Source organism: Montipora foliosa, chromosome 7, assembly GCF_036669935.1.
Source record: "Montipora foliosa isolate CH-2021 chromosome 7, ASM3666993v2, whole genome shotgun sequence".
Taxonomy (NCBI): Eukaryota; Metazoa; Cnidaria; class Anthozoa; order Scleractinia; family Acroporidae; genus Montipora; species Montipora foliosa.
Window position 1 is genome coordinate 1,828,929 of NC_090875.1, and position 12,500 is coordinate 1,841,428.

At 36.9% G+C, this 12,500-nt stretch overlaps 2 protein-coding genes across 3 annotated transcripts in view; one reads left to right on the forward strand and one right to left on the reverse strand.

The window, feature by feature from the left end:
- LOC138010615 (smad nuclear-interacting protein 1-like) overlaps window positions 1–5,196 on the reverse strand; it is a 27,382-nt gene extending 22,186 nt beyond the window's left edge. For both annotated transcript variants that reach the window (XM_068857590.1, XM_068857589.1), the window contains exons 1-2: window positions 5,050–5,196; window positions 1,689–1,746 (exon numbers count right to left, since the gene is read on the reverse strand). In XM_068857590.1, the coding sequence (XP_068713691.1) occupies window positions 1,689–1,746; window positions 5,050–5,165 (174 nt within the window). In that variant the 5' untranslated portion in view covers window positions 5,166–5,196. The remainder of the gene's footprint in view (window positions 1–1,688; window positions 1,747–5,049) is intronic.
- Window positions 5,197–5,273: 77 nt separating this feature from the next.
- Window positions 5,274–12,500, forward strand: part of LOC138010337 (protein polybromo-1-like) — a 69,618-nt gene continuing 62,391 nt past the window's right edge. Inside the window, exons 1-5 of the mRNA XM_068857254.1 lie at window positions 5,274–5,347; window positions 7,940–8,134; window positions 8,994–9,091; window positions 9,786–9,843; window positions 10,466–10,646. Coding sequence (XP_068713355.1) covers window positions 7,988–8,134; window positions 8,994–9,091; window positions 9,786–9,843; window positions 10,466–10,646 — 484 coding nt within the window. The 5' untranslated portion in view covers window positions 5,274–5,347; window positions 7,940–7,987. The remainder of the gene's footprint in view (window positions 5,348–7,939; window positions 8,135–8,993; window positions 9,092–9,785; window positions 9,844–10,465; window positions 10,647–12,500) is intronic.

Consider the following 12,500-nt stretch of genomic DNA (forward strand, 5'->3'; position numbering starts at 1 on the left):
ATACACGCACCTTTCGCTATCTTTCTCCGCAACATCTGCATCACGACTGAGTCGAGTCGGTCGAGGATGCCTTCTGGAATTTGCATGCACATATGCGGTGTAGCACAATCTTGGACGTACAAATACATTTAGGAATTTTGCACTGATTTGTAGTTCGATGCATTGGTCTTTTAGCATTTTTGAAAGTTCTGCAATCTTTGCTCATCCATAAATCATGAACGGGCAAGTTCACATGATTTCTTACTTTATTATATACTAAACAAAATACACTCCATCGCTTTGCTTCCATAGCAACTTCCGTATTGCACTCTATAAGCTCCTTTGCACTCTATTAACCTATTAATGCATTTGTCATTGACCAATGAGAAACGAGATATTTTGCTGAGTATATTATTATTATTACAAATTATCATTATTATTGTAGGGTGTATAATATTATTTAAGGACAGTGCCTACTATTGTTATGCACATGCATACATTCTGCGCATCTCGAGATACTTGGTTTTCCTATGGGTCGTCATCAATATCCATCCGTCTAATCAGACGATGGTGTAGCAGAGCCCCATGGACCACACTTCCACGAATGACTGGATAGGCCAATACACGAGTGGCAGTGCCCCGAGCATGTGGCACAAACAAAGGAAGATGGCTCTTGGGGTAGTAGTTCATGTTGTTTCCTAGATGCTCTCGTCTGGGCGAGGGCGTTGTTTCGTGCCACCTTGGCAGTGAGGACCCCTTGCCTCACAGCAAGGCGCCAGGCTATGCAGTCGTCAGCGGTGTCTTCCCAGGTCGTTCTTATGGGTGGTGCATGGATATTTTTGCGCGGTTCAAAACTATGCGGAGAAAGCACAACTTAGCAAGTTCTCTTGGTATCCCAAAAGAAAACAGGGGTAACCATGCATTTTTCAGAAATAATTAAGCTTCAATTTGGAAAAGAACGCCATAGATTGCTTTGTATTTTAAAACTTTGTACAAATACTGTTGATTAATTACCTTTGAAAAATGCATGGTTACCCCCAATTTTCTTTTTGGATTTCAATAACACTTGTTAAGATCTGCTTTTCCCGCATATTCTGTAAGCCGCGCAAAAATACATGTACCTTTGAATTAGTAGACACCGTCCTTAATGTTTCTAAATATAATAGCCCCTTTGATGTACTAACTTGCTTCCTAATTTTGAGCTCATGAGCAAACATGTTTGTATTGTCCATCTTTTTTAAGCATTATCCACAAGAGAAGACATACAGTAGCCTGTACATGTAGGTATGAATTAGACAAGCAGAGACAGCAGGGAACACTTAATTTTCATAACGGTAGGTACAACACGCAGGTCACAGGTCACAGGTCATTATTTAACCTATACAGAAAGTATCCTAAACATTCATAAAAGCTAACCTTACGCCTAATTAGGCCTAAAGAAAAGTATCCTAAACCTTCATAAAAGCTAATTTTAGGTCTAATTAGGCCTAAAGAAAAGTTTTTAGGCCTAAGGCTAGCTTTTATGAATGTTTAGGATACTTTCTTTATAAGTAAAACAATGACCTGTGACCTGTGCCCTGTGCCCTGCATTTTTTACCTGCCATTTCATAATTCCTCTTGTTGTAATTATTCTATTCTTTTTTGCAGTAGTTTCATGTATAAGAATATTCTAAAAATGACAACAATCCCTTTGAAAAGTTATTTTTTACCGCAGTTCTTGAAGTCTCCCTACTAGTATGCCTTCTTCCAGACTGCAACTTAGATTTTCTGTGAAGAACAAATTAGAAAAAAGTATTTTCCATGTGAGTAAAAAAACAATAGCAGGCATTAATTATTCTGGTATTCTTATAAACAGTACATACATACATACATAGTTACATACATACGTTTATTCCACGTCCCTAAGGGGCTTTTCAGTGAAATATGTAACATACAACAATAAAATACAATAAAATTAATTCTATGTAAATAAAATTTAAAATGCAGTAAGAAATTCAAATCTAATAGAAGCTAAAGAATTAGAAGATTTAAATTATTCCGTACTACTAGATAATCAATGGCTACTGTAGTTATAAGTACATGTTCAGTACATACAAATGCTTGCATAAAGTACAACTGCTATGACAAACTATTTGTGCACAGCTTACTGCAAATGGATTAGTCACACAGTTGTACTTTATGCAAGCATTTATGTTTATTGATTACCATCAGTACATATGTTTTTTGGATAGAGTTGCCCCAAACCTAGGTCCTGCATGGTTGTCCCAATGCCTTCCTGCATAGCTTGATTAATTATTTTTTTCAATCAAGAGCTATCGTGCACATTTACAAGAGTAGGGGCACTGTAGAGAAGTACAGAGTGGAACTAAATATCTGTCCAATTGGGTGCAAACAGTTTGAATTATTCAGATTAATGGGTGACAATATTATTGAAGTCACACCACTACCGTACTGTACATGTACATTTAAGAAGTTGCCCCATCTACAGTATTTCCTGGAAGTATTGACTCTCCTTCAGTAATCACAAGGCAGGACGTTTTTTTGCCAATTGAAGATAAATATATGGCCAGGCTCCAAAGTTTCCATGAGAAAGGATACATCGGCTAAACCTCAGTAATTCAAATTCGGCAAAGTTTGAATGGGATTTTCAAAGTCTATGTATTTTAGTTACTACATGTAACAAACCTCAGATGACAAACAGTACTGGTAATTGTACTGAAGGAAACAGTTACTATCATAATAGCTGTTATTACAGTTGAGCCCATGTTTAAGTGGTGTTTGTTTCAGGGCGCAGAAGTGAGACTCTCGGGTCAACATTCGATCAGATATAGAGAAGATTGAGGGATTTAGTGCGCAAAATGTGAAAAAAAATAATGAGCTCCTATCCAGAATCTTCTCAGAAGAAGAGACACCACAGCTGTTGAATGGAAGATGCCCTTGATAGTTATATTTCAGGTTGTTACTTTGGTTAACACTGTTAGTTTTTCAGGCCCAATAATCAGCTTTCGTGACAAATTTCTAATTTTGTAATTCATTAGGTGTTACGTTTCTTGCATATTGTACTCAAATAATTCATTGCTTTCCTTTAAAAGTAACTTAATTAATTAATTATACATGTATCTACATGTAGCTCTAACATCAACTGGAACGCTTGAGATCATCTCTCAACGATCAAAATGTACATATAAGGAAACACTCACATCTCGGAAACTAAAGTAAGTTCAGAATTTTCTAGTTTTGTGTAGAATAATTATTTCATTGTATGGTTAAAGTGCATTTTATTTGTTCTTTCTTTGATTTTTCCTCATTGTGTGATTAGCCTTAGGTTACAGTTTAGAATGTTATTAAAGATAGCTTTCTGTTTTCTTTGTTCTAGCTAGTTCGAACCACATAAGAACACATGAGAATGTACAAGAGTATACAAGAACACTCAGCCTCATGGTTTACGGAATTCAGGTTCATAAACTTCTATTTACTGTTGTTTCGAATCGAAGAGTTCAAGTTTTTTATTTCTACAGCAAGTTCCAGCAAGTCCTGAAATAAAATTAATTGTACGTATGGAAATACCAGTCTCTGTTTTATGACACCGTGGGTTGACTTGGCTTACAAATATAATACTACTGCGTCGCCTACAAACACATCCATATGCTATACAGTGCCTTTCCACACTTTCCACGATAAAATTAGGACTGCAGACAAACCTCAAATTACAGTACTCGAAAAAAAGGCGAAGGAAACGGTCACCAATCAAGAAATCAGACAGACCTTTGATAAGAAATTCTTGTTTTAACCCAAAAGCCTTGTTTTTGCACCTTTATGTGGGCTCACTCACACCGCTTACACATGGGCTCAACTGGAATAAAACCTATTGAAACAGGTTTAATTGTGGGAAATTAAATGACTGTATCTGCTAAATTCTCACCACACATGAGAGACCCACATTGTAATTCTGGTAACATCCTTGGACTTCTTTTAGCAAAATAGTGGGCAAATCAATTTTTCAAATGTTTGCTTAAAACAAGATGAGTTTGGTTTTGTGACTCAGTGACTGTGTTTTATTTCATGTTCCTCATCATTGACTGTATTGCTGTAAATGATGCTAATTTCACTTAATAGCATTACATTTGCAAAGAGTCTGTGGCGATACAAAGGTGATCAAAAGACGATTACTCTCAATAATTTTACATCCTATTTAAAGGCCTGGCCAAACGCTTGCAACATTTCAACGCAACATTGTTGCATGATGTTGCGACATGCGTTGAATGCACACATCATTTTCATCATTTTAAACACAACATGTCAATGTTCATGTGCCCCTGGCCCCTGCTGAGCAAGAAGTGGACCTAATGCGCATGCCCTAGCGCAACAATGTTGCGTAAACATGGCTAAATGAGTGCAAAATCATGCAATATCCAAAATGTTGTACAAAAAATTTGACTGTTTTCAAATTTTGATCCAATATTTTGCGACATATCACAACAGGGTGGCCAAAAGTATGCAACAAAAAAAAGTTACATGTTGTGCCTAACCATGTTGCAAGATGTTGCATTGAAATGTTGCGAACGTTTGGCAAGGCCTTAACTTGATAAATTTTATTGTTCTTTGCTGAGGTATGCCTTCGTAGCCTTTCTGTGGTAAGACTGCACCTTGGTTTTCCCGCATGGAAAATTATTTTTGATCATGGAGGAACTACCTGTTATCGCGTTTTAGGAAGGGTACCTCCTAAAATCAAGAACCGGAAGTGCAGTGAAAAACAACATTAAGTTTTTATTCAAAACAATGCAAGGTACATGAAAAGATCAGAACCGAAAACCCACCAAGCATGATTCCAGCGGATAGTACTTACGGAATCAAATGCCGAAATTCGCTCAACGAATTTTCGCGAAATAGATCACTTATTTGGAAATATGAGACAGACTTAAAATTTGGGAAACGTATTCTATAGTTGCTCCAAGAGAGGAAAAAAGAAGAAGGAGATGAAGAAGCAGCATCGATAATTCAGCCTTATTTTAAAGTTGAAAAAAATTCTTGCTATCTACAGCATTTTATCTACGACAATCAAGGGCTCACCTGGACCTTTCTTGTGCCTGTTCTTGTTGATTTCTACTACGATGGTCGGAGCGTGATCTGTTTCTTTCTGGAGGAGATCTCGAGCGATTTCTTCGTCTGAACTCCGAACTTGCCATTTTTCTTCAAGGACATACGAAAGGCTCATAATGTAAGGCGTCATATAAGCGACAATGAGATGCAAGCATGTTTTCATACACAACGTACCTACTAATTCCGCTGATCTCTTGCCGGCTTCTCTTTGTGCAGCGCTTGGAAAAATTGTGGAGGTGATTGTGTGGTAGCTTCACTGCTCTTGAATGTAAGTTTGCATATTCTCTGGAGATTATTGATTCCTTCCCTTCGTGGGATAAACCTTTTTCTGCGATTATTTCAAAAAATAGCTTTTGCTTCATTTGCCAGCAGCTGATCTTGTTACTCCATGTACGGTTTCTACATGTACATGTAAACTTGATTGGTTTATCCGTTCTCATAAATGTAACCTTAAATGACTTGTGATGTTGCACTTTTGAAGTCAGTTGTTTGGCTGGTGCTGGTTTGAATGATGTTGTCCGATTTGATTTTGTCACTACTACCTTTAATTCCTTGAATCTTCTTGGTTCATTTGTACATGTGGTTGTTTAATTGCATACTGTATGAATAGATAATGCACCTGTCACTTTTAACCCCCACCCCGGGTAATCATGGAGCATGGGTTAGGCTTTGTGGGGTCTTTGACTCTTTCCCTTGCCTGAGAGGGTGGGGGACACGTATGTTTGTCCTATCAATCAATCGCGACATTACTTACTTACTTCCCAGAGAGGTGGGGGACTGGTATGTACATTTTGGCCTTTGCTTTTCCCTATGGGGTGGGGGATTAGTACATTTTAGTCCGTTACCTTGTCCGAGCAAGAAAGCAAGAAAGAGCAATGTTCTCTTCAAAAGTTTTTCTTGAAGAATTAGTGCGTAGAAGTCTTAAGGGCTTCACCCTTCACGAATCCTTTTTTGACACCTGGTGGGTGGTTGGAGGAAAATTGAGCGTACTGAAAGGTTTCAGTCGGCTTGAAGTGTGTTTTTATATCCAGGATGGATTGATTTTGAAAGCGTTTGCCATTGTATAAAACAGTGTCTAGAAATGTGGCTTCAGTGTTTGAGATATCAGCTGTAAATTTGATGGTTGGGTGGTGTGAGTTTGCTTGTGTGATGAACTTGTCTATATCCGGTTTGCTCACATCCCACAATGAAGAAACATCGTCAATGTATGGTGGTACCGTGAATTAGTAGATAGTTCTTTCCCTTGAACTGGAAAGAATTCTCTTAGAGTATGAGTCTTAGCATTTCTTTGATCTAGTTTGTGGTATTGGACGATTATTTTTGTGAAAGTTTTTGTATGCTTTGCATCCTGTAGTGATTCCCTTTTCCTGTGGTATGTTTGTATATGGACTTGTGACGTCCATCGATACAAAGAAAGTTCGTTTTCCTATCTTCATCTCTTCAATGAAATTGATGAAATCTGTACAGTCTTTAAGTCATTAATTTTGTAGTGTGCATTTCCTGCCGGAAAAGTTGAAGACATAATGGACTGCTTTGTCTCCCTTTATGGTGATGTGTCCTGAATGAAGCTAGAGAATTTGGCATTTGTTCCATGTGAAAATGTGTTGACCAAACGTTGAAGTATTCAAAAATACATTGTATTAAAATGTCAATCACACTTCTGAAAGTAATATTGCAGGTTTAGACGAGGAGTTTTTTGTCCCCTGTATGTAGGGCATTATCCTTGTTTTGTTTTGCTTTGTGGCTAATGCCGCATGTTTCCCTGGGGTGGGGGTTTACAGTGACAGGTGCATAATTATGTCTTGTTCTTCAAAATTTAATGATGCCGCTTTGAGGAAACCATGGTGGTAGGGTATTCTGAAGTTGCACCTCAGGTAAAAAAATTGACAGGATTCTACAGAAACTTTATGGAGTTGCATGGCCAAAAGGTCGACGACCCTTAGAAGAAAATGACAGCCAACTGAGCCACAGCGCACTGGTCGATCAGTTGGTTGAGCATTGAGCTGTCATGCGGGACGTCACGGGTTCAAGTCTTCTCGGAGAAGGACTATAAACCTTAGACCCTGTTTCACAAAATAATATCTTATAGGTTCATAATTAAGTTCCCTGTGGGACATTAAAGAACCCACACACTATTCGAAAAAGAGTAGGGGATGGAGTCCCCAGTGTTGTTGTTGTCCTTTTCTCTCCAGCAGAAGTGGCTGGCTTGGCAGTGATGTCTCTAAAAAGGCTTATATGGTGTATGAGTGCTGGAACATGTAATGTAGATGTAGATGTAGATGGAAATGAAAATGACCATTCAGCAATTATTATTTTACGAGGGTGCGCTGCATGGATATGAAGTGATAGATGATCAACGAGGCACATAGCGCCGAGTTGGTTATAATTACATGTATTTTATATCCAGCAAGCCCAAGTAGAAGAAGTGTTTTATTAAAAAGTACAGGATCAACTACTTTTCCATGTGTTGTCAACTAAATCATCAATTTCTGGCTTGGTCAATTCCAGTCCAAAACTGCTTTTGTCTGCCATTTTTTCTCAGAGCTGCAAAAAAATTTTTCCCCTCACTTCATTGCTGACGTGTTCCTTGACCATTTGAGGTACAGCATGTATATGAACTGATAGCCTGTGTCTAGCGAGCCGACGAAAATGCTTCAAATCTATAATTGAAATCTGTAGTCAAGTTGTCTTTAAGTGTCACCCCTTAATTAATATTTTGGACATTTACTGTAGCTTCTTGCCACCAATGTTATCAGCTTGGGAATACTTGGCTTTATATAAGCTGACAGAAAATCTGAACTCTAGAAACGCAATATCAGAGATTGAATATTTAATAATACCTTCTTTTGTTTCTCAAAAGTATAAAGCTTACAGTCATCTGAAGGGACAACAGTTTACACCAATCCAGATGCAAAAATCAATAACAAAGCGCAAACATATTGGTGTTGAAAGTTCATCCAGTGGTGGCACAAGGTCTCAGGACAATACAACTGAAGGAAGAGATGGACTTGAAAGGAAACGAAGAAAGCGATCTACATCTCCAAATACTGACCCAGTTAGTGTTTTGTTTATAGTTAAATTAAAGCAAGTTAATGGTACATCAGTGCTTGAAATAAAAAATACATCCAGGTCCAAGCTGGACAACCAAACCCTTGAATTTGGGTAGCCTGATAAATCCTTGGTTGCCCATTGGGAAACTCCCCTGTGCTTAAATGCACATGTGTTATGTTGGGCGGTTGAGGCAGGGTGATGCCCTGTACATGTAGCTTATTCGTTTAACTTTTAACATCACACAGCTTACCACATACACTGAATAGTTCCCCAACAAGCAAGATGTTTTCTTTATTACATGTAAGTCACTTGATTTGGCAATGAGCCACCCTTTTTATATTCTTTGAAATACTTTTGTGTAACTGTGGACAGGACCTGCCCAAAGGCATACCACTCAAGAAACAGAAAGTGTAAAATGTTATGGTTCAAATTTTTTCTTGGCTTAAAATTTTTCAGACCAGTTTGCATTATTGTGATTTTTCTTTGCCTAATATTCCTTATCATAATACACGTATGTATCATAATCTGAAACAAAAGAAAAATCAATATAGCACTAGTTTGAAAACGTTCAATCCAAGGACAATTTTGAATCACAGCATAAGCAACGCACCTACATGTACATGTAACTGTCATTAATCTGTTGACACCTCAAACACACTAGGATGCCTCCAGTTGACGTATAAAATCGTCTGGACTGAGACAGACTAAAATTCCAAGGGGTCAATTGGTTAATGCAAAATTTATTGTAACTATATTTTTGTCCTTTTTTTGATGCTACAATGTAACTAGCATGTCCATTTAATAATGTATCCACTGTTACAAGTAATGATAAGTTTGACTTTTATATGATATTCTTTTGCTAGGCGGACATTTGTGCAGAGTTGTACGAAACCATTAGAAACTACAGGGATGACGATGGCAGGATTCTTTGTGAATCTTTCATTCGTGCCCCAAAAAGGAGGTTTGATCTTTGTTTTTGTGTTCATACTGGAAGTGATTTGGACCTTTAACTTCCAAATACCAGTAATAGAAAAAATCAAGCCACATTATACATGTAACCTTGTACATTTCTGTGGTATGTTAGTCTGCATCTGTTACCCAGTGGTTTTGCTCGATAAAGATTCTGAATCCTTTGAGAAGCGTAGTGGAAATATTATTCTTTATGAATCGAAGGGGACTAAGTTGCTCGGGGAGGAAGGCACTGTGAAGCATTGTTTAGTTGCAACAATAGACTCTTCAGTTCAGCTTTTTGCTGTCAAACTCTTTGTGAGATCTGTCTTTTAATTCATGTTATACAGAAGTACATGTAACAATGAATTTGGGGGTTCCTTCTGATGGACGAGTTTCATATTTTGCCCTTTTTCCCCAATCCATTGGATGAAAATATAGGATTTGCTATAGACACCTGAGGATACAATACACAACTAAAAACCCTCCACTGCGTCTCGGATTTGTGTAACTGTCTCCAATTCTCCCAACTCCCAGTTGTGTTTAGATGAGGCTATGTAAACACAGTAGTCCTCTATTGCTTAACTAGTCTATAGATGCAGTTTGACTAATAAATATTGTTTCTTTTACTTCGCAAAAACTAACAAGCATAATTATCTATTTCAAAAATAATGTTAATGTTAAACGCACATTAATTTCTTTTTCAGAAACAGCCCAGAATATTATGAAGTTATTTCTTCGCCGATTGATTTGTTAAAAATTCAGGTAAATATTTTGTACTGAAAGAAAAAAAAAACATAATTTAAATATGGTACAAGCAATAAACAGTAAAAAAGTGATGTTGGAATCAATGGCTTGATCTCTTCCTTGCACTATTGCCATCTTTAAGTATGATTTATAATTTTCGTGGAAAGCTGCTTAAATCTACATGTAGACAGAGGTTCACTACAGTATTATTGTTCAACTGAGTTTTCCCTTTGATTTTATGTATATTATTTTGCAATACATATTTAGTCTGATGCTGATCTGCTCTTGGGATTGAGATTCCCATCAAAAACTGCATTGTGATACTAATTGTTTGTTAACCTTATTTGACTGTATAATCAGACTTTTTCATTGTACATACTGAATTTACAATGTAATGTCACCAGTAACAGGAAGGTGGCAGTGAATCTTCTTTTCTTTCAATAATTATTCTTTGATCACTGCTTATTGAAAACGATTTGTATGGCTCTGTGCACCAGAGCTATAAATCCTTGACAATGACATTTAACTGGTTTTCTCCAGAATATTATTTCAATTATGGCAAGGGGGTTTTATGGATTGTATTATTGTTTTAACATTAGTTTCAGGTTCTTATTCTTATTTTGATTTATGCTTTAATCAGCAACGCCTGAAAACAGATGAATATGAGGATGTTGAGACATTCAGCCATGACATGTGCTTGCTGTTAGAAAATGCCATTAAGTTTTACCAGTCAGATTTGCAAGAGCACAAAGATGCTGTTAAATTGCAAGAAGTGTTTGCCAATGCGAAAGCTCAACTCTGTGGTCATCTCAATGAACAAGGTCTGTACCAATCTTATCTTTGGCAATTTGCTTCAGCAGTCAAAAATTGTCCCCTCTTTGCCCCTTTTTTTAGTCTATGTCCCCTTTATTAATACATTGTACATGTACATATATGTTTGTAAATGTAGTAATGGCCACTTTAAACCTGCTGGGTTTTTTTACTGAAGGAAGAATCTCTTAATTCCTAACATAAATGTTACTGGCAATTTTAGTTTGTACGGTAGATCTGCAGAATGGTACTGCTTAACTGTATCTGTGCCCCAACCCTTTGCAGATCTTAGTGTAAATGTTGTAGTTCAATTTGCACTTTGGTACAATTTGTTTTTGAACTGGTACAGAATATATTGAACTGGTACAATTTTAATTGTACTGGTGCAAAAACAGTGAAAATGGTTTAATGTTTGTTGAACACAAAGAACACACTTCATTGATGTAACAGCTGTTTGCCATTCATTTACTTAGTTCAAGAGGTTACTGAAATAAGGTTTGCTGAGCATTCAGAGCAGGACAGAAATAGCAAGACTTGTTGGAAATACTTAACAGTCTGGTTTGACCAAGAATAACATGAGTGGTTTTAAGCACTAATTTACACAATTTAAGCCTAAACACTTGTTCTAGAATGGTTAGCTTTTATTTACAGTCATGATGTACTAAACATAAACATTAAGAATTTATTTTAAACCGTGTTCATTTAGTGTATGTGGTGACAAGGGCTAAGGATTGCTGAGTGTACCAGCTCTGCTGAACTTGGTTTGGATTAGTTTTATCATGTTGTGTGTACAATTCAGTTTGCAGACTATAACAGTGAAAAAAAGTGCAGAAATCTTACAATTTAATTTTGCTATTTGTCATTAAATTAATAAAATAGTATTTTGAGATTAGTGTCTTGTAGCAATTTGTTTTGTTTTCCATCTCAAGATATCTCAATGAGTAGTTTCGGGGGAAACTTAGCACCAATCAGCAGTTTTTCATCTATAGCCCACTTGCTTTTTTGCATGCTGCTGTAAAAGATGTTTTGGTAGAGAAATCTAGTTTCACATTAGTGGCAATACAAGGATAGAATCATGAGGGTGTGATCAGAGTGTTAACTTTGCCATACTCTGTCACAATTCTTACATATCCACTCTCTTCAATTTCGATGATTTGACCCAAGAGCATATTGGGGTGAAAAGGGTTGATCTTGTCTACTTTGTTTATTTTTATTGCCACCATGTCCGAAATCTTAAATTTTGGTTGTTTTTGTGCTTGCTTTCTTGTTTGCTGGTGATAGTCTTCTGCTGTTCGTACAATGGACATAAACTTACAAACAACTTAACAAGTCGAACGCTTACTTCTGAATAGTTGTCATTCTCCCATTTACTTGTGATTTGACGTCCTCTATGTGTGGTTGTTTGGTGTGCTAAGACTAAGAGTGTCGTAGAGTTTACTCTTTGGGATAACAGTTTTTCTGTCAGGTGTTGCAGTTTTCGGAGCAACTTCAGAATACCCCGCCACAGCTAACCACTATTGTTTCCCCTATGCGGCATCTTTTGACGAACAAGACTTAATACAATAGAGCCTATTCTTATTCAATGAAATGCAAATAAGTGGTGGGTTATTCTGAAGTTTAGCCCAATTTTCCTTGGTGGTATGTCCATTTCTTTCTTTTCAATGTCGTTAGTTTTAATCTCTACTTGATTTTTCACTTTGAATTTTCAAGTATTCCATTGCTTCATTGTAAAATTGATCTTCGATAAACATGGTTAGTTGTGATGTATTTCGCTTCTGCTTTTTCTTTAAGTCATCTAATCGTTGATAAAATGTTTCGTGTGATACACACTGCATTGTCAAGCTGTTTTCTTCAAACTGTGTATA